Source organism: Bombina bombina, chromosome 8 (genome assembly GCF_027579735.1).
Source record: "Bombina bombina isolate aBomBom1 chromosome 8, aBomBom1.pri, whole genome shotgun sequence".
Taxonomy (NCBI): Eukaryota; Metazoa; Chordata; class Amphibia; order Anura; family Bombinatoridae; genus Bombina; species Bombina bombina.
In genome coordinates, this window is record NC_069506.1 from 202,564,894 (window position 1) to 202,585,359 (window position 20,466).

The 20,466-nt window shown below is 38.1% G+C and overlaps 1 protein-coding gene across 2 annotated transcripts in view; it reads right to left on the reverse strand.

Annotated features, from left to right (window-relative positions):
- Positions 1–5,322: 5,322 nt before the first annotated feature.
- Positions 5,323–20,466, reverse strand: part of PRR12 (proline rich 12) — a 192,688-nt gene continuing 177,544 nt past the window's right edge. For both annotated transcript variants that reach the window (XM_053690851.1, XM_053690850.1), the window contains 2 exons: positions 9,194–9,289; positions 5,323–8,318 (listed from right to left, as the gene is read on the reverse strand). In XM_053690851.1, the coding sequence (XP_053546826.1) occupies positions 8,178–8,318; positions 9,194–9,289 (237 nt within the window). In that variant the 3' untranslated portion in view covers positions 5,323–8,177. The remainder of the gene's footprint in view (positions 8,319–9,193; positions 9,290–20,466) is intronic.

Here is a 20,466-nt window from a genome sequence, read left to right on the forward strand (position 1 = left end):
ATTACACCAGCTCAGAGCGAAGTAACCTCATCACAAGCAAATTGTTAAACTCACAACAAATTATTCAGAATTCAACTATGAAGAAGTCACTTAAAGAGACATTAAATGCTAAAATAATAATTCCCCACGAAGGGCTAGATTAGGAGTGGAGCAGCCGAGTGATAAGGGGTATATCGAGAGGGTTTGTGCTCATCAGACTTATCGCTCGTAGTACAAGTTAAAAGTGATCATGTCAGCTCAATCGCGATTTACGCTAGATTACTACAACTTCAGAGCTCTGGTTAACTGTTTTGCAAAACATAAAAATTGCACAAAAAACATCAAAAATACAATACATAATAACACCATATGATAAAAATTATTGTTAAAACATTGCAAACAAAAGTCATAAAGGCTCAAAGATAGGTCTCAGGTCTTAGAAAAAAAAGGCAGGCAAAGGGCTTTAACATAGAGATACATACATATACATCTCTAAAGAGTTCACAAGAGCTGCTGGTGCAATGCTAAATGCAGAGAGCATATTGCTCTCCACATTCAGCGATGTCTGTTGGACATGATCCGCTGATCGGATCATGTCGCACAGATGCCCCCTAGTATGTCACAGTACATGTTGGCATTCATGGTTCCCTCAATGATCTGTAGCTCCCCAGTGCTGGTGTTCTAAAGTAACTGGTATTCCATAGTAATGTGTATACGTCACTTCTGGTAACGTATTAGCAGCTGTTGTAGGGGTGTGGCGCTCAATGCGCATGAGGACCAACCTCCTACAAACAGCTGTTTAAGGAGATTTGCTTGCGAACAACGGGTCGCAGGATTCTATGGACCGTACTTTGCAATGCGCACATGGCCCTACTCTGTGCGCCGCTGTGTTTGGAGATTTTAAATAAAAGCTAAATTTTTCTATGAAGTCCGATGAATGCTCCAATATTTTATTCCGGTGGGGAAGGTGAGGGTGTGTGGTGTGGGTATCATGACAGTAGCACTATGCTGTCACATTTGTCACCGTCATGCATATATTTTTTAGCTCACTCAAATACACTCTAGAATCTAGAGTGTATTTGAGTGAGCTGAAAACTATATGCATGACAAGTAGCATAGAGTCAGCGATCGCAGTGCGCAGTGAAGGCTATTAGTCTCTATAAATTATTATTACGGGCCATATATTTCCTCGACCCGTTGTTTGCTTTACATCAGCTGCTTGGAGGAGGTTGGGCCTCTTGCGCATGCGCATTGTGCGCAACACCCCTCCAGCAGCTGAGTCACGTGACCTAAAGTGACGTGGTATACACATTCCTATGCGGTATACCATTTTCTTTAGAACACCGGCAGCACGCATGCAGGCCCAGACCATGACACTCTCACCAACATGCTTGACTGTTGGTAAGACACACTTGTCTTTGTACTCCTCACCTGGTTGCCGCCACACATGCTTGACACCATCTGAACCAAATAAGTTTATCTAATCGGACCACATGGTTCCAGTAATCCATGTCCTTAGTCTGCTTGTCTTCAGCAAACGGTTTGCAGTCTTTCTTATGCATCATCTTTAGAAGAGGCTTCCTTCTGGGACGACAGCCATGCAGACAAATTTGATGCAGTGTGCGGCGTATGGTCTGAGCACTGACAGGCTGACCCCCCACCCCTTCAACCTCTGCAGCAATGCTGGCAAAACATACATATATTTCCAAAAGACCTCTGGATATGAAGCTGAGCACGTGCACTCAACTTCTTTGGTTGACCATGGCGAGGCCTGTTCTTAGTGGAACCTGTCCTGTGAAACCGCTGTACGGTCTTGCCCACCCTGCTGCAGATAAGTTTCAGGGTCTTGGCAATCTTCTTATAGCCTAGGCCATCTTTATGTAGAGCAACAATTCTTTTTTCAGATCATCAGAGAGTTCTTTGCCATAAGGTGCCATGTTGAACTTCCAGTGACCAGTATGAGAGAGCGATAACACCAAATTTAACACACCTGCTCCCCATTCTCAGACCTTGTAACACTAACGAGTCACATGACACTGGGAAGGGAAAATGGCTAATTGGGCCCAATTTGGACATTTCCATTTAGGGGTGTACTAACTTTTGTTGCCAACGGTTTAGACATTAATGGCTGTGTGTTGAGTTATTTTGAGGGGACAGCAAATTTACACTGTTATACAAGCTGTACACTCACTACTTTACATTGTAGCAAAGTGTCATTTCTTCAGTGTTGTCACATGAAAAGATATAATAAAATATTTACAAAAAATGTGAGGGGTGCACTCACTTTTGTGAGTTACTGTATATCTACATATGCATTTATGTGTGTATATATGTATTTACAGACATATATACTGAATATATATATGCAATATTCCTATTTAATGAAGTATTATACTGTGTATTTACTGAAAATATTATACATGCCAATGTTCTGCACATAACAGAATATGTTCCAAGTATTTCTAAATAGATATTCCTGTATATATATATATATATACATATATATATATATATATATATATATATATATATATATATATATATATTACCAAAACAAATCATATAAATGTAGAAATATGTATTTATGAATAAATAGACTGATTCTGTTATGTGCATAACATTGCAATATGGAATATTCATATTTTCATGTCAGGTTAGCTCAAATGAGAATATGCGATTGTGGTTGAGCGAGAGTGGGGTGTTAGTTTTTTTTCTTCATTTACTTCTATAGGGGAATACGTAAACGCGCACGTGATATTCTAACTTCGTATTTTTGCGCTAGTTTGGTTACTGCTAGAGTGAAAACCGTTTACTTTCAACTTGTAATATGACCGCAATCAGAGTGCAAAAATCCTACTTCGAGCGCAATTATCTCTCAAGCGGGAGCATTCATTTGAGCTTCACTCGTAATCCGGCCCAACATGTTTAATTATGCATTGTGAAACAACTTTACAATGCACTTTCATTATTAAATTTGCCCTGCTTTTCTTGTCATTTAAATCTTAAAATTGTAGTTTTTCACTCCACCAGAGAAGCTATGAGTGCATTCCATATAATTTTGAAACTTCTAATTGCTGTAAAGTGATTGGTTGCCATCTGCAGGAGCTCATTTATTTAATGTTCTTAATTGACCAGCAGCAGAGAAGACAAAAAAACAATTGAGATGCTTTTCAATGCGTGTTTCAAGGTTGCAAAAGTTAATTTGTTGTAAAAGTTTTACAAATGCTGCATACATAAAATGATGTTAATGTCCCTTTAATTAAAACAGACAATGAGGTGAGGTACAGGCAAAAAGGAATTCTATGGAAAGTGACTACCATAGAGAACAGAAGGTAAGTATGAGTGAGGAAGATAATATGAAGGGGGAGCATGAAATTAAGTGAATTATGATATTTACATAAAAAAAGAATACATTTACGGAATGATGGGGAGGGGTGCACTGCACACATCAGAACAAGATGGAACAGAAAGTCATATGAAAGTGGATCTAATTTTATTTAAAAGTTTAACAGCTATAAAAGCAGTACTAGAATTCACATTACCTTGAAAGTACAACTAATAGGACAAATACATTTACATTGTTGCGGTTAGCAAGCAGCCACCCTTCTGGTCTACCAGACTATACCATGTATATGTAAGATGGTCAGTCCCCAAGTGTCAATAATACACTGTCTTAGATAAGTAGATAAATGGCATACACGTGCCGGGCAATACAGCAGCTCGCTAGATGGATTTTTGTACTAAGGGCTTTTAAAGGGACAGTCTACACCAGAATTTTTGTTGTTTAAAAAGAAAGATAATCCCTTTATTACCCATTCCCCAGTTTTGTATAACAAACACAGTTATATTAATACACATTTTACTGCTCTAATTACCTTGTATCTAAGCCTCTGCAGACTGCCCCCTTATTTCAGTTAATTTGACAGACTTGCACTTTAACCAATCAGTGCTCACTCCTCGGTAAATTCAGATGCGTGAGCTCAATGTTATCTATGTGAAACACATGAACTAATGCCCTCTAGTGGTGAAAAACTGTCAAAATGCTTTCAGATTAGAGGCGGCCTTCAAGGTCTAAGAAATTAGCATACGAACCTCTTAGGTTTAGCTTTCAACTAAGAATACCAAGAGAACAAAGAAAAATTGGTGATAAAAGTAAATTGGAAAGTTGTTTAAAATTGCATGCCCTATTTGAATAATGAAAAAAAAATTTGGACTTGACTGTCCCTTTAATTAAAATGTTTAAAAGGAAAATCAATGTTGCAAACCTATAGACATCAGTAGAATTCAGAACTATTGCGTAAATAGAACTCTGGTACAATGTTTATTAACAACAATTTTTTTCATTAACTCATCAGCTGTAATGTTTGGCCTATCTGTCTGTTTGTCAATTTGTTTTGAAATTCAAAAATGAGGTACTTTAAAAATAAAATGTATACAATACTTTAAAAGTGATATGTGTGACGTGCGTGTGTGTGTGTGTATATATACACACACACACATATATATATATATATATACATACATACACACACACACACACATATATATATATATATATATATATATATATATACATATACACACACACACACACATACATATATACACACACACACACATAAATTTATATATATATATATATATATATATATATATATATATATATATATATATATATATATATATATATATATAAAACATACCTACATGACATACATATAACCACACATCAAACATAGCAAAACAAAAAATAATACCAGCTAAAAATATATATGCAATAAACACTCAATGACAAAATGATAAATTACAAGCTCACAAATATGCAAAGCTTTATACAATCAGCTAGAACGATGGGCTATTTAGACCTCTTATTTGAAGTAAAACATCTGACTTTACATTTTTACAGCGCACTATGCAGTTAAAAGCCTTGAAAAAATATGCTTCGGCCGCTCAAAGAATCAGGAGAAACTTGTAGTTCACCATTTCATACAAGAGAATAAACAGGACAAGTAAGGCTATACTGTACTGTGGATAAATGACAAGGAATGCGCCATCTGGTGGGTAACATACTAACTGCCATGTAGGTTTGTGATCACACAAGAAAAAAAAGTCGATAAAGTGTGCATTAGAGTGTGTTAAATATAATATTCATCCTCTTTTGATTTTTGGTTTCAATGCTTAAAAAATAAAACCCACAATCTCTGACTGATGTTACAATCACTACAATAGTTTAAACAAATTAGGGGAATCCATATTTTTCCCCCAGAAGATTTTGATGTTTGATGATACAAAATATGCATGTAATGCCCCAATTATACAGTAGATATATATTGCAAATAATGATCACATTGAATAACTTGTTTTTAATATTGATGACTTTTTTTTGTGTGGCCTCACAACATATTTCAGATTTAAAAGCACTAACAAACCATATTTTTCTATTAACTTTTAGCGTTGTCAAAAATATTAAGAACTGTTTTACATATTGTTATATTTAGACATAATTCCTAAAGTTGTAAAATCACAGAAACAAAGTGCATGGCGTCTACGTCTTTCATTATTTTTCTGCTTCATCAGGAAAGGCTGTCGCGAATGTGCCTGTTCCAGAAGTATTAATGGTAAGGCGAGATTCACAATGAATGTCAGAGACACACAAATACGGTAATGCTATATAAGGAGACAAGACTACTAGAGGACTTTACTAGGAAATATGCCCACATATATGAATGACAATAAAAGAAAAAGAAAGTAATTTACAAATAAAACATATTTCAGACAGAGTAAGTGGTCTTGTGCCTTTCCATTTGAAACACTTTCCTCTCATATACCGATATAATCTAATCACAGTGCATTGAGACATCATATCCTGCATTAAATTTTACATATACCAACATCCTGCTTGTCAATAAATGAAATAACCATGCACAAATGATCATATATTATAACTTTGCTAGTTTGGTTTGTTATTTTTCAAGAAAACAAACAAACAAACAATGCAGTAATGAAATAACTGGGAAAGGGAAAAAAGCCGTTCTCATTTCATTTAGGTATCTCATTTTTTTTCTATTTTTTTTTCTGTCTAGTTTCTTTTTTTCTGAGCAAAATACTAATTCACGTTCAGTTGAACTGAACACTTCACATCTAGGCAACATTATCATTATCAATTAGATATAGTCAAATACAATATTGTACATAGATTTTTTTCTCCTATACAGTATATACAGTAAGTTAAAAAAAAATACACACACACAGTTCATCTCCCCAATAAATTCTTCCTTTCAACAAACTGGGAAAATATGATTTTAACATTTCATCTAAGCACAAGAATAATAATGAAAATGGGGTATACATACTATGCAGAAATGCTTAAATAATGTTAAAACAATGACTTTAAAAAAATAGCTAGCATTTTTTTCTTTTTTTTTGTTTTTGTTTTCCTCTAACCTTTAGGGAGAAAAATACATTTTCCTCCCACCCCACCTGCCTAAGAAGAAATCCATGTGAAATGTGTTTCACTCCGTGATGGAAAGCTGAATATCTGCATTTTTGTGTGAGTAAAAACTTTAAATAAAATATGCCAGAGTGCAGGAATGAGAGGAAGGTTTTTTTTTTAGCAAATAAACACTACTGAAGATAAAGGGGGAGGGTTTTTAAACCATTAGTATTTTCACTAACAGAAGAACCAGCAATACTTTGCAATTATATATAAGTCAATACCTGTCGACACACAAAGCATTACACCTTGTGTTACCTTCCAGAAGCATTGGTGTAAATACAACAGAAATATCACTCTGAGCTTAGTTTCAGCTTCTGCTAAAGAGACATTAAAAATAAAAATGTAAATAACACTATTTTTGTGTTATGGGATGTAACAAAATATATAGTGACATAAAATAACCCAACAAGAACACTGAATGTAGGTACACTCAGTAATTTAATTAATTAAAAAAATCTGATATTGGATTAACAAAGCTTTTCTGCCCAGATCAAATTATTAATCTAAAATCTAGCGGATCCTAACTAAATTATTAAGTATTAATGCATTTTAATGTATAGTAACTCTTTAAGCATATAACTGTTGGTGTTAACACACCATATTGCACTCTAAAGCTTAAACATGGCACTTTGTCAGAATACTACACTTTAGTTTTGCTCCACTCATAAAAAAACAACAACTGGTGGAGTCAATGAACTCTGGCTTGGCCAACTGTATGTAGTCATAATTTATGAAAACAATATATTAATAAAACAGTTTGTCTAGAAGGCCATAATAATGCAGATCATTAAATTCAGTTTTTAGCTCTAACAAAATTCAGTTTCATAGTCAGAAAAGCTGTCACTTTCTAGGTTTGAAGTAAAACAAATGTGTTTTGGGTGGAATGATGCATTTTCACTAAATTGTTGCTAGTTTTTGTAGCAGCTATAAGATTACAAGATATGTTTAGAAAAAAGGTACAACCAATTAGACATAATGAACTGTGACACAAGATATTTTGTGGTTATTACTAACACTTTGTCACCAATAAGGTAATCTTTAGTGTGACCATACTGCAATTGGCAGTGAAATTTGAGCAGCTTATTTGTTTATTTACATGCCAAAAAATATTAAAAAGATTTGTTAATCCAAAATCGCAATGTCCGCCACCCCAATCAACCAGAATTCTGGCTCTTCCATACACACAACACATACACACACGCTTCCCAATAAATAATGAGGGGCAAAAAAGTCACTCTGCCTGCTCCTGTCAGACTTTGTCAGTCAGTGGAAGCGGATCTGAGCAGAAGACGGAGCCAAAAATCTTCCATACGGCATCACGGGATGGCATGTGGAGCGAAGAATGAAAATAGTAACAATAGACAGCTAGACCTCCACCTGATGGAGAGAAGGGTACAGAACAAAGGAAGAAGACAAGTCAAGAGAAAGACAGAACCACCTTGATCCAAAGAGCTTCATGATCCAAAGGCCCAAGGTTGGCCTATATAGCCAAGTTGAAGACTGCAAGACTTATATGATACCTTCCCCTCATAGCTCATTGCCTCAGCTACTTGCCATAGCAATAGGGTAAGTCTGGGATAAAATCCTTGGTATTTTCAGCGTGGCATGTCTCGCTCTCATCTTTAGAGTCATTTATTTTTAGGACTAGAATTCCTGTTTGTTTCTTTGTATGTGTTGTTTTTCACAAATGTTCTCCATTAGATCACGCACACTTATTCTGTGCTTGCGTGAGTAGGTCAATAAAGGAGTCGAAGAGTTTTTCAAGCCATGGCTGGTTCCTCATGCACTGCTGAACAACTTCTTCCTGCCCTAAGTCATCATTCTGCTCCTCAATCGAGTTGGTCTGCAGAAAAGGTGAAAAGTAAGCAAAGTGGACACATAACGTCTAACATGGTCTTCAGACAGAACACTACTCACAGAGAACAGCCATTTTGTCTCTCAAGTAACACTAGATTCCTTTACTAACTCTGACATACTTATGACATACAAATATAACTATGTTACATATTTATTATTTGGCATTTTTCAATAATAAATAAAAAAAAAACATACTTGCTAACCTACTCCATTTCCAGAAACCACAAATGTATAAGGAAGTACATTCAATTTTTCCCCTGGACCTGTCAAGTTTGTTGAATTTAACCACTAGATTCTGTCTCTCTTCAGAATTAATATATATATATATCTATATATATTTTAATTGATTGGAGTGGGCGGGTTAGTGTCGTGATCCAGATGCCAAAATAACAAGAGTACTGCACTAAGCTGTGATACTTTTCTGTATTTAAAAAGGACCAACTTTCAATAGTTTCCTCTCAGCCGTAGGTCTGAAACTATCCCTTTTTTATGCAGAATGGACATTGAGATATCAGAGTCTGGAATATTTTCCCAATTTCATGGAAATATGAATACAATATACCCTACCTTGAAAAAAACATTGCCCTCAATTTGCATTAATGGTGGGTAACTTTCAAACTCTCCTGAGCCGATAACCCAGTTTTAATATTTTCTATGAAAAGGCAACAAGGATTTCACTTGTTACGGTTACCTAATCTAAATTTTCCATAAATCAAGCAAATTCATTATGTATTTGATTAAACATTTTAAAGAAACATAAAAAACAAGCATCTTTAAGTCAGTTCTGAATACCATCATCACTACACCAAATGAGAAACCGGAGGTGTCATGGTGTTACTGGGTTTGTACAACGTTACCCACCTCTTGCTTGCAGCGGAGGAAGGTGTGAAACTTGTAGTGATGCAAGGAATGGTACAGAGAGTAAAAAAGTGACTTTTCAGAATCCACCTTAAATTCCTGGAAAATAAAAACAAAAAACGGACAAAATATAAAATTAACATTGAAAGAACTGAACTAAAAAAAAAGTGCAACATGTATAAACAAAGATAAAACACAACTAGTCTAAATCCTGGCTAGATATACAGTTGTGATATATCTACATCTTCCAATAATGAATTAAGAGCAGGTTATATAATGGAAACCATATCTAAAGGCATAAAATGGACATGGTGCAGACAGACACTTCTATTATCTAATTTGTTTCATTAGCTTGCTAACCTTTGTTGAAGAAGCAGCAATGCACTACTGGGAGATAGAACGCTTTAGATTGTAAGTTCCCACGGGAATAGGGCCCTCAATCCCTCCTGTATGTGTTTGTAAATTTGGTCCTGTATCTTACAAGTCTTGTATTGTTTTATTTAAATAATTTGTATCCATGGACAGCGCTGCGGAATATGTTGGCGCTTAATAAATAAAGTATAATAATAATTAGGTGAGCCATATCTGTGCAGCCACCAATCAGCAGCTCCTGAGTCTACCTAGATATCATTTTCAACAAAGAATACCAAGAGAACTAAACAAATTAGATAATAAAAGTAAATTGGAAAGTTGTTTAAAGTCACATGCTCTATCTGAATCATGACAGAAAACATGTGGTTTAATGTCCCTTTAAAAACAGGTTAAATCAGTTTATAACTTCTAACACCGATACTATGAATATATAGACGATTACTTAGCTTTGTTTTAAAAGTGAGCTGACACTGGGTTAGCACTTCACATATATCCCGGTTGGGGCATAGTTATCTTTCATACAGAATAGCTTATTTTACAGAAATGTCACATTAAAATAGTGCAATCTCTTTTGGAGTGGGAACAGGGTCATTTTTTCAGGTCTTCATAAAGTAACTTTTATGGGGCAATCCTCCATTTGAAAGAATATTATCTCACAACAACCTTTTTAAAAAGGGTTGCAAAGGGGCTGCACCTCGTACCACTCAATGCATTTTCTAGTTCTTAAAATATATCATGGCCCTGTATAATTCTAGCCATTCTCTGCAGGGTATATTCACTTTGCAATTGATATTGTTTATCTGCACAGTGGAGAGCTTAGTTATTGAATGTTTTATGTCACACAGGCAGAACACGTTTTCAGGAAATTCAGATTTAATAGCCAAAAATCTAAGCCACTGGTTCCCCCCTTGTTTCTATACAATGGCATTTCTGAAATTCATGTGGCACAGTTAATTTACTTTGTTTATTGCCTGCGACACCTTCAGTGCTTCATTAAAGGGACAGTACACTAATTGTTTTTATATGAATGTATTTTCATTGACTTGTTATACCAGCTGCAGAGTATAAAAAGTATGGAATTGCATTTTCAGGTTTGTGTATATGAAGTAGCTGGTTTTGTGCTTTTAAACCACAGCCTATTACAATGGGTTGAGCTTCAGGTAATATCAGATCTCATTACGTTATCAGGTTGTGTACACACACTTGCTTCCTTTTCTTATATATGTCTCGAAAACTAAAGCTCAATACATAGAGAGAACAAATTATCATTTTATTACTTAACTATCCTGCACCCCACTATGCGTTTAATTTCTTCTGCTGGCTGTGGCTATTCAATAGCGGAGACTCCAGTATCAAAACTTTCAGTATAGGTTCGAAAACCACAGGCTAAATCAGCTATTTTAAAGGCCAAAATATGAGTAAAACAATTTAATACACTCCAGCAGGTAAAAAAGACAAGGATTTAACTCCTCTGAATTTCAAATAAGCAGCAGATTTTGTATCATGCAACAGACATCATCCAGTCCCAGACTAGCCAACGTATACCCTGTGAGCTTGTGCACATGCTCAGTAGAATCTTGTTCCCCAGAAAGTGTGCAAATAAAATAAAAACGGCGCTAAATTTGATAATGAAAGGAAATTGGAAAGTGTCTTAAAACTGCATGCACTTTCTGAATCAAATGTTTATTTTGACTTGTGTCCCTTTAATAAAAATAAATAAATAATGTATAGAGGTCATTTATATTCAACCCAAAACAAAAATACAATTTTGTTTCCAAATTTAAAGGGACACTGAACCCAATTTTTTTCTTTTGTGATTCAGATAGAGCATGCAATTTTAAGCAACTTTCTAATTTACTCCTATTATCAAATTTTGTTCATTCTCTTGGTATCTTTATTTAGAAAGCAAGAATGTAAGTTTAGATGCCGGCCCATTTTTGGTGAGCAACCTGGGTTGTCCTTGCAGATTGGACAGTGCCAATAAACAAGTGCTGTCCATGGCTCTGAATCAAAAATTGACTGGCTCCTTAGCTTAGATGCCTTCTTTTTCAAATAAAGATAGCAAGAGAATGAAGTAAAATAGGATAATAGGAGTAAATTAGAAGTCTGCTTAAAATTGCATGCTCTATCTGAATCATGAAAGAAAAAAAATTGGTTTCAGTGTCCCTTTAAATGCCAGGATTCATGTGTTTGAAAAGTCCATTTAGGATAAGCACAATCACTTGGTTCAAACGTTTTGGACACGTAAGTGCAGCGAAAGACCACAGATATGACGCCTGTAGCTGTCTCAGGTAAGAAACTATTTGGGCTACACTTTTACTGAGCTATAGTTCGTACAATGAGGCATTGGTAAGGTGAGATATGGCCAGGAGTGATAATTGAAGTGCTGAAAAATGATGGTAAATTCTTTAAAGCTAATGGCCGACCTATTTACTTCTTTATAAAAGTGGAATTGTGCACTTGTCATTTCTTAAAATAAATTACAAAACAAAAACAGGAAATAAAATCCAGCAGAACCCATGCGTAGTCAAAAGAAAACACAGTGACCCAGGCAATTTAAAGTCAATGTTGCTTCATTTTCAAGTGACAAAAACATATCAAGTTCACTGTTGCTGTAAAACAAATACTGTATGTTATTATTTAAAGGGACATGAAACCCAACATTTTTCTTTCATGATTTAGGTAGAACATACAATTTTAAACAACTTTCCAATTTACTTCTATTATTTGCACTACTGGTTTCTAACTGAACACATGTGTGAGCCAATGACAATCTGTATAAATATGCAGCCACCAATCAGCAGCTAGAACCTAGGTTCTTAGCTGCTCCTGAGCGTACCTAGATTAACCTTTCAGCAAAGGATAACAAGAGAAGGAAGCAAATTAAATAATAAGTAAATTGGAAAGTTGTTTAAAATTGTATGTCTAAATCATGAATGTCAAATTATGACTTTACTGTCCCTTTAATGCCCTTTTCATTTATATTTTTACATCCTCGTAACATTTGTGTGAGAAAAAAATAATGCAAGTTAAATATATAAACTAACCACGCTAACAAAAGGAAGTAACTAGTGTTATTACACAAAATTATAAATATCCCTCCTGATTCTTTACTCATATTCCATTCACATTTGCTTAATAAACACAGAAAACAAGATGTTGCTTTGATACTCTGATGCAAATAAAAGTATATTGTGTCTAATATCCTTTTAAATAAAGAGAATTGATGACAAACAGTGCTGCTTTGGTAAAAACACTTTTATATGAAATCAAAGTGCAAATAACTTACTTGTTTTCTTGCAAAATTAGCACTTAGAACATATCAGTGTAGCTCTCTGCCCCCAGTGTTTTAAGAGCAGGGTATTTTAAAAAACCTAAGCTTTATTCTGTCAGTTCTGGGCATGAACAAATCTGACTGCCTGTTATCTGTCTATTCGCTAGTCTAGAAGTTTTATGACATCAGGCTAAGATAAAACTTCCTGCAAAGGCCTCCTCCTTGTTGGGCTGTGACAGGAAGCACAAATGTAGTGTAAAAAAATAAAAAGGTAAAATCCATTTAAATAGATGCTTAGTGCTTTTTTATTGTAACAATGAAACAGACTGTTTAACACCCGTTTAAGAAACAAAATATGACAGATCAAAACCAGAATAGTATATAACTATAATAATTGACAGTAAAAATAAAATGAAACTTTCACTTTTTATAATAAAAAAAACTACATTATCAAATTGCTTTAGGACTCTATTTTCAATTACATGTTTTTGAAAGTAGGAGGTTTGTTTCTTAGACATCTTATATAATAAAAGGCCAGGTATGTTTGTCAGATGCACTCATGCGCAGTAGAGACTGCGCGAGGACAAACATACTTGGCCTTTAGGATCAACTTCAGATCAGATCGGTGTTGTGGGGGCGCGGTCGACGGGAGTGCTGCGATGGGGGCGTGGCCAGACGTGGTCGGACCGGGAGTGGGTATGGCCTGAGAGTGACAAAGAGTGGGGAGAGATAGAGGGGGCAAAAGAGAGAGGGGAGAGAGAGCAAAGTAGAGGGGGGAGAGAGAGCAAAGTAGAGAGGGAGAGAGAGCAAAGGAGAGGGGGGAGAGAGAGCAAAGGAGAGAGGGGAGAGCAAAAGAGGGGGAGAGAGAGCAAAAGAGAGGGGGGAGAGAGAGCAAAAGAGAGGGGGGAGAGAGAGCAAAAGAGAGGGTAAGAGAGAAAGAGAGCAAAAAAGAAAGGGGGGAGAGAGAGCAAAAGAGAGGGGAGAGAGAGAGAGAGCAAAAGAGAGGGGGAAGAGAGAGAGCAAGGGGTGGGACCGCTGTACTACAAAACATGGCCCGTGTGCACGGGCTTTAGGACTAGTAAGTAATAAAAAGCCTATGTTCATACAAACATACACTTATCTGCCTGTACAGCAGGGGGCAGTGCAGCAATAAATAGAGAGACAAAAGGAAGCTTCTGCTGCCGACTATAAACTCAGAACACTGTGTAATTTACAACTGGATGACAATCCATACTGGTGCCTATACTGTAAACTAACAATATTAGATATGGGCTAGATTTTCCACCTTAAGGGACATTGTACACTAGATTTTTATTTTGATAAATAATTTGTAGGTGATCCATTTATATAGCCCACCTGGGAGGGTTTTTGTAACAATATACCGTTTTGCATATTTTTAATAACATTCTGCTGATTTTCAGACTCCTAACCAAGCCCCAAAGTATCAGATGTAGACTGAAGTCTACAGATTCCTGCTTGCTCCTGTTTGTGTAATTAGTCTTTTCATATGCAGGGGAGGGGAGATTGTCTACTCGTCCTGCTTTCCCAGCCTATTTTACTGGGGGTCCCAGCCTAACCTCATCAACAGTGCTAAACTAGAAGCTTCTAAGTAAGTTTTTAGAAAAGGTTTTATACTGAATTTTATATCAGTATCTGTGCATATTCTTCTTTATAGTAGTGCCTGTTACATGCAGTTATATGAAAATTGTTGTATACTGTCCCTTTAAAAGGGAAATGAAACTCCAGAGTACAACTACAGTAGCAGGGTTAGTACTCACTATGATATTGTTTTTCCTCCTCTGCCTAGTGCTGTTTTATTATTTTAACCCCTTACAATTATCAGTTAGTGAAACTCTGAATCTTCACACAGGGCGCCGCCATCTTGGAGCTTATATTTGTTATGTAACTTTTAAAAAACGTCAAAAATGTAACGCTTCCGCTCTTTATTATGTGAGTATTATGTGCACTGTTTCTGTCACAGGATGCTACAAGATGGCGGTGCCACTATAAAAACATAATTTATGCTTACCTGATAAATTTATTTCTCTTGTAGTGTAGTCAGTCCACGGGTAATCCATTACTTATGGGATTATATCTCTTCCCCAACAGGAAGTTGCATGAGGATCACCCAAGCAGAGCTGCTATATAGCTCCTCCCCTCACATGTCATATCCAGTCATTCGACCGAAACAAGACGAGAAAGGAGAAACCATAGGGTGCAGTGGTGACTGGAGTTTAATTAAAAATTTAGAACTGCCGTAAAAGACAGGGCGGGCCGTGGACTGACTACACTACAAGAGAAATAAATTTATCAGGTAAGCATAAATTATGTTTTCTCTTGTTAAGTGTAGTCAGTCCACGGGTCATCCATTACTTATGGGATACCAATACCAAAGCTTAAAGTACACGGATGATGGGAGGGACAAGGCAGGAACTTTAAACGGAAGGAACCACTGCCTGTAGAACCTTTCTCCCAAAAACAGCCTCCGAAGAAGCAAAAGTGTCAAATTTGTAAAATTTTGAAAAAGTGTGAAGTGAAGACCAAGTTGCAGCCTTGCAAATCTGTTCAACAGAGGCCTCATTTTTAAAGGCCCAGGTGGAAGCCACAGCTCTAGTAGAATGAGCTGTAATCCTTTCAGGAGGCTGCTGTCCAGCAGTCTCATAGGCTAAACGTATTATGCTACGAAGCCAAAAAGAGAGAGAGGTAGCCGAAGCTTTTTGACCTCTCCTCTGTCCAGAGTAAACGACAAACGGGGAAGAAGTTTGACGAAAACCTTTAGTTGCCTGCAAATAGAACTTCAGGGCACGGACTACGTCCAGATTATGCAAAAGTCGTTCCTTCTTTGAAGAAGGGTTTGGACACAATGATGGAACAACAATTTCTTGATTGATATTCCTGTTAGAAACTACCTTAGGTAAGAACCCAGGTTTAGTACGTAGAACTACCTTGTCTGAATGAAAAATCAGATAAGGAGAATCACAATGTAAGGCAGATAACTCAGAGACTCTTCGAGCCGAGGAAATAGCCATCAAAAACAGAACTTTCCAAGATAATAGCTTGATATCAATGGAATGAAGGGGTTCAAATGGAACCGTTAAGAACTAAGTTTAAGCTCCACGGCGGAGCAACAGTCTTAAACACAGGCTTAATCCTAGCCAAAGCCTGACAAAAAGCCTGAACGTCTGGAACTTCTGCCAGACGTTTGTGCAGAAGAATAGACAGAGCAGAAATCTGTCCCTTTAACGAACTAGCAGATAAGCCCTTTTCTAAACCCTCTTGTAGAAAAGACAATATCCTAGGAATCCTAACCTTACTCCATGAGTAACTCTTGGATTCGCACCAATGTAAATATTTACGCCATATCTTATGGTAAATTCTTCTGGTAACAGGTTTCCTAGCCTGTATTAAGGTATCAATAACCGATTCCGAGAAGCCACGATTTGATAAAATCAAGCGTTCAATCTCCATGCAGTCAGCCTCAGAGAAATTAGATTTGGATGGTTGAAAGGACCCTGAATTAGAAGGTCCTGCCTCAGAGGCAGAGACCATGGTGGACAGGACGACATGTCCACTAGGTCTGCATACCAGGTCCTGCGTGGCCACGCAGGCGCTATCAGAATCACCGATGCTCTCTCCTGTTTGATCTTGGCAATCAATCGAGGAAGCATCAGAAATGGTGGAAACACATAAGCCATGTTGAAGACCCAATGCGCTGTCAGAGCATCTATCAGCACCGCTCCCGGGTCCCTGGACCTGGATCCGTAACAAGGAAGCTTGGCGTTCTGGCGAGATGCCATGAGATCCAGATCTGGTTTGCCCCAACGATGAATCAGTTGAGCGAAGACCTCCGGATGAAGTTCCCACTCCCCCGGATGAAAAGTCTGGCGACTTAGAAAATCCGCCTCCCAGTTCTCCACGCCTGGGATGTAGATCGCTGACAGGTGGCAAGAGTGAGATTCTGCCCAGCGAATTATCTTTGAGACTTCCAACATTGCTAGGGAACTCCTGGTTCCCCCTTGATGGTTGATGTAAGCCACAGTCGTGATGTTGTCCGACTGAAATCTGATGAACCTCAGAGTTGCTAACTGAGGCCAAGCTAGAAGAGCATTGAATATTGCTCTTTACTCCAGAATATTTATTGGGAGGAGTTTCTCCTCCTGAGTCCATGATCCCTGAGCCTTCAGGGAATTCCAGACTGCGCCCCAACCTAGAAGGCTGGCGTCTGTTGTTACAATCGTCCAATCTGGCCTGCGAAAGGTCATCCCTTTGGACAAATGGGGCCGAGAAAGCCACCATAGAAGAGAATCTCTGGTCTCTTGATCCAGATTTAGCAGAGGGGACAAATCTGAGTAATCCCCATTCCACTGACTTAGCATGCACAATTGCAGCGGTCTGAGATGCAGGCGCGCAAATGGTACTATGTCCATTGCCGCTACCATTAAGCCGATTACCTCCATGCACTGAGCTACTGACGGGTGTGGAATGGAATGAAGGGCACGGCAAGCAGTTAGAAGTTTTGATAACCTGGCCTCCGTCAGGTAAATTCTCATCTCTACAGAATCTATAAGAGTCCCTAGGAAGGGAACCCTTGTAAGTGGCAATAGAGAACTCTTTTCCACGTTCACCTTCCACCCATGCGACCTCAGAAATGCCAGAACTATCTCTGTATGAGACTTGGCAGTTTGAAAACTTGACGCTTGTATCAGAAGTGAGCCCAGAACCTTTGTAAAGATTCTTGGGGCCGTAGCTAACCCGAAGGGAAGAGCTACAAACTGGTAATGCCTGTCTAGGAAGGCAAATCTTAAGTACCGGTAATGATCCTTGTGAATCGGTATGTGAAGGTAGGCATCCTTTAAGTCCACTGTGGTCATGTACTGACCCTCTTGGATCATGGGTAGGATGGTTCGAATAGTTTCCATTTTGAATGATGGAACTCTTAGGAATCTGTTTAGGATCTTTAAGTCTAAGATTGGTCTGAAGATTCCCTCTTTCTTGGGAACCACAAATAGATTTGAATAGAATCCTTGCCCTTGTTCCGTCCGCGGAACTGGGTGGATCACCCCCATTAGTAAGAGGTCTTGTACACAGCGTAGAAACGCCTCTTTCTTTATTTGGTTTGCTGATAACCTTGAAAGATGAAATCTCCCTTGTGGAGGAGAAGCTTTGAAGTCCAGAAGATATCCCTGAGATATGATCTCCAACGCCCAGGGATCCTGGACATCTCTTGCCCAAGCCTGGACAAAGAGAGAAAGTCTGCCCCCCACTAGATCCGTTTCCGGATAGGGGGCCCTCTCTTCATGCTGTCTTAGGGGCAGCAGCAGGTTTTCTGGCCTGCTTGCCCTTGTTCCAGGACTGGTTAGCTTTCCAGCCCTGTCTGTAACGAGCAACAGCTCCTTCCTGTTTTGGAGCGGAGGAAGTTGATGCTGCTCCTGCCTTGAGGCTACGAAAGGCACGAAAATTAGACTGTTTGGCCTTTGATTTGGCCCTGTCCTGAGGCAGAGCATGGCCCTTACCTCCCGTAATGTCAGCGATAATTTCTTTCAAGCCGGGCCCGAATAAGGTCTGCCCTTTGAAAGGAATATTAAGCAATTTAGATTTAGAAGTCACATCAGCTGACCAGGATTTAAGCCACAGCGCTCTGCGCGCTTGGATGGCGAATCCGGAGTTCTTAGCCGTAAGTTTGGTTAAATGTACGACGGCATCAGAAACAAATGCGTTAGCTAGCTTAAGTGCTTTAAGCTTGTTCATAATTTCATCCAATGGAGCTGTGCGAATGGCCTCTTCCAGAGACTCAAACCAGAATGCCGCCGCAGCAGTGACAGGCGCAATGCATGCAAGGGGCTGTAAGATAAAACCTTGTTGAACAAACATTTTCTTAAGGTAACCTAATTTTTTATCCATTGGATCTGAAAAGGCACAACTATCCTCCACCGGGATAGTGGTACGCTTAGCCAAAGTAGAAACTGCTCCCTCCACCTTAGGGACCGTCTGCCATAAGTCCCGTGTGGTGGCGTCTATTGGAAACATTTTTCTAAATATAGGAGGGGGGGAAAAAGGCACACCGGGTCTATCCCACTCCTTGCTAATAATTTCTGTAAGCCTCTTAGGTATAGGAAAAACGTTAGTACACACCGGTACCGCATAGTATTTATCCAGCCTACATAATTTCTCTGGAATTGCAACCATGTTACAATCATTCAGAGCCGCTAATACCTCCCCTAGCAATATGCGGAGGTTCTCAAGCTTAAATTTAAAATGAGAAATCTCTGAATCCAGTCTTCCTGGATCAGATCCGTCACCTACAGAATGAAGCTCTCCGTCCTCATGTTCTGCAAATTGTGACGCAGTATCGGACATGGCTCTCCCATCATCAGCGCGCTCTGTCCTTAACCCAGAGCAATCGCGCTTGCCTCTTAATTCTGGCAATTTAGATAATACTTCTGTCATAACAGTAGCCATGTCTTGCAAAGTGATTTGTATGGGCCTCCCTGTTGGCGCCACAATATCACACACCTCCTGAGCGGGAGGCGAAGGTACTGACACGTGAGGAGAGTTAGTCGGCATAACTTCCCCCTCGTTGTCTGGTGATAATTTCTTTACATGTAAAGATTTACTTTTATTTAAAGTAACATCAATGCAATTAGTACACAAATTTCTATTGGGCTCCACATTGGCCTTTAAACATAGTGAACAAAGAGATTCATCTGTGTCAGACATGTTTAAACAGACTAGCAATGAGACTAGCAAGCTTGGAAAATACTTTCAAATAAATTTACAAGCAATATAAAAAACGCTACTGCGCCTTTAAGAAGCACAAAAAGCTGTCACAGTTGAAATAACAATGAACCAAATTAGTTATAGCAACCAAATTTTCACAGTAAATGTATTAAGTTAGCAGAGCATTGCACCCACTTGCAAATGGATGATTAACCCCTTAATACCCAAAAACGGACAACAATTATATAATTAACGTTTTTATCACAGTCAAACACACTGTCACAGGTCTGCTGTGACTGATTATCTCCCTCAAAACGAATTTTGAAGACCCCTGAGCTCTCTAGAGACGTCCTGGATCATGGAGGATGAAGTAGGAAGATTGTGACTGAAATTTTACTGCGCAAAAAAGCGCTAAAATAGGCCCCTCCCACTCATATTACAACAGTGGGGAAGCTCAGTAAACTGTTTCTATGCAGAAAACAAAGATAGCCATGTGGTAAAAATCATGCCCCAATAAGTTTTATCACCAAGTACCTCACAAAAAAAAACGATTAACATGCTAGTAAACGTTTTGAACATATATTTTAAAAGCTATGAAGTGTTATTAATAAGCCTGCTACCAGTCGCATTTACTGCAGTGAAGGCTCATACATTACTTCAGCATTAACAGTATTTTCTGAGTGAAATTCCATTCCCTAGAAAAATACTTCAGTGTACACACACTCATCAGCCTAATACCAGTCGCTACCACTGCATTTAAGGCTGAACTTACATTACATTGGTATTAGCAGTATTTTCTCAGTCAATTCCATTCCTTAGAAAAATAATTTACTGCACATACCTCGTTTGCAGGGGGGCCCTGCATGCTATTCCCCTCTTTCTGAAGTTACCTCACCCCTCAGAATGTGCGAGA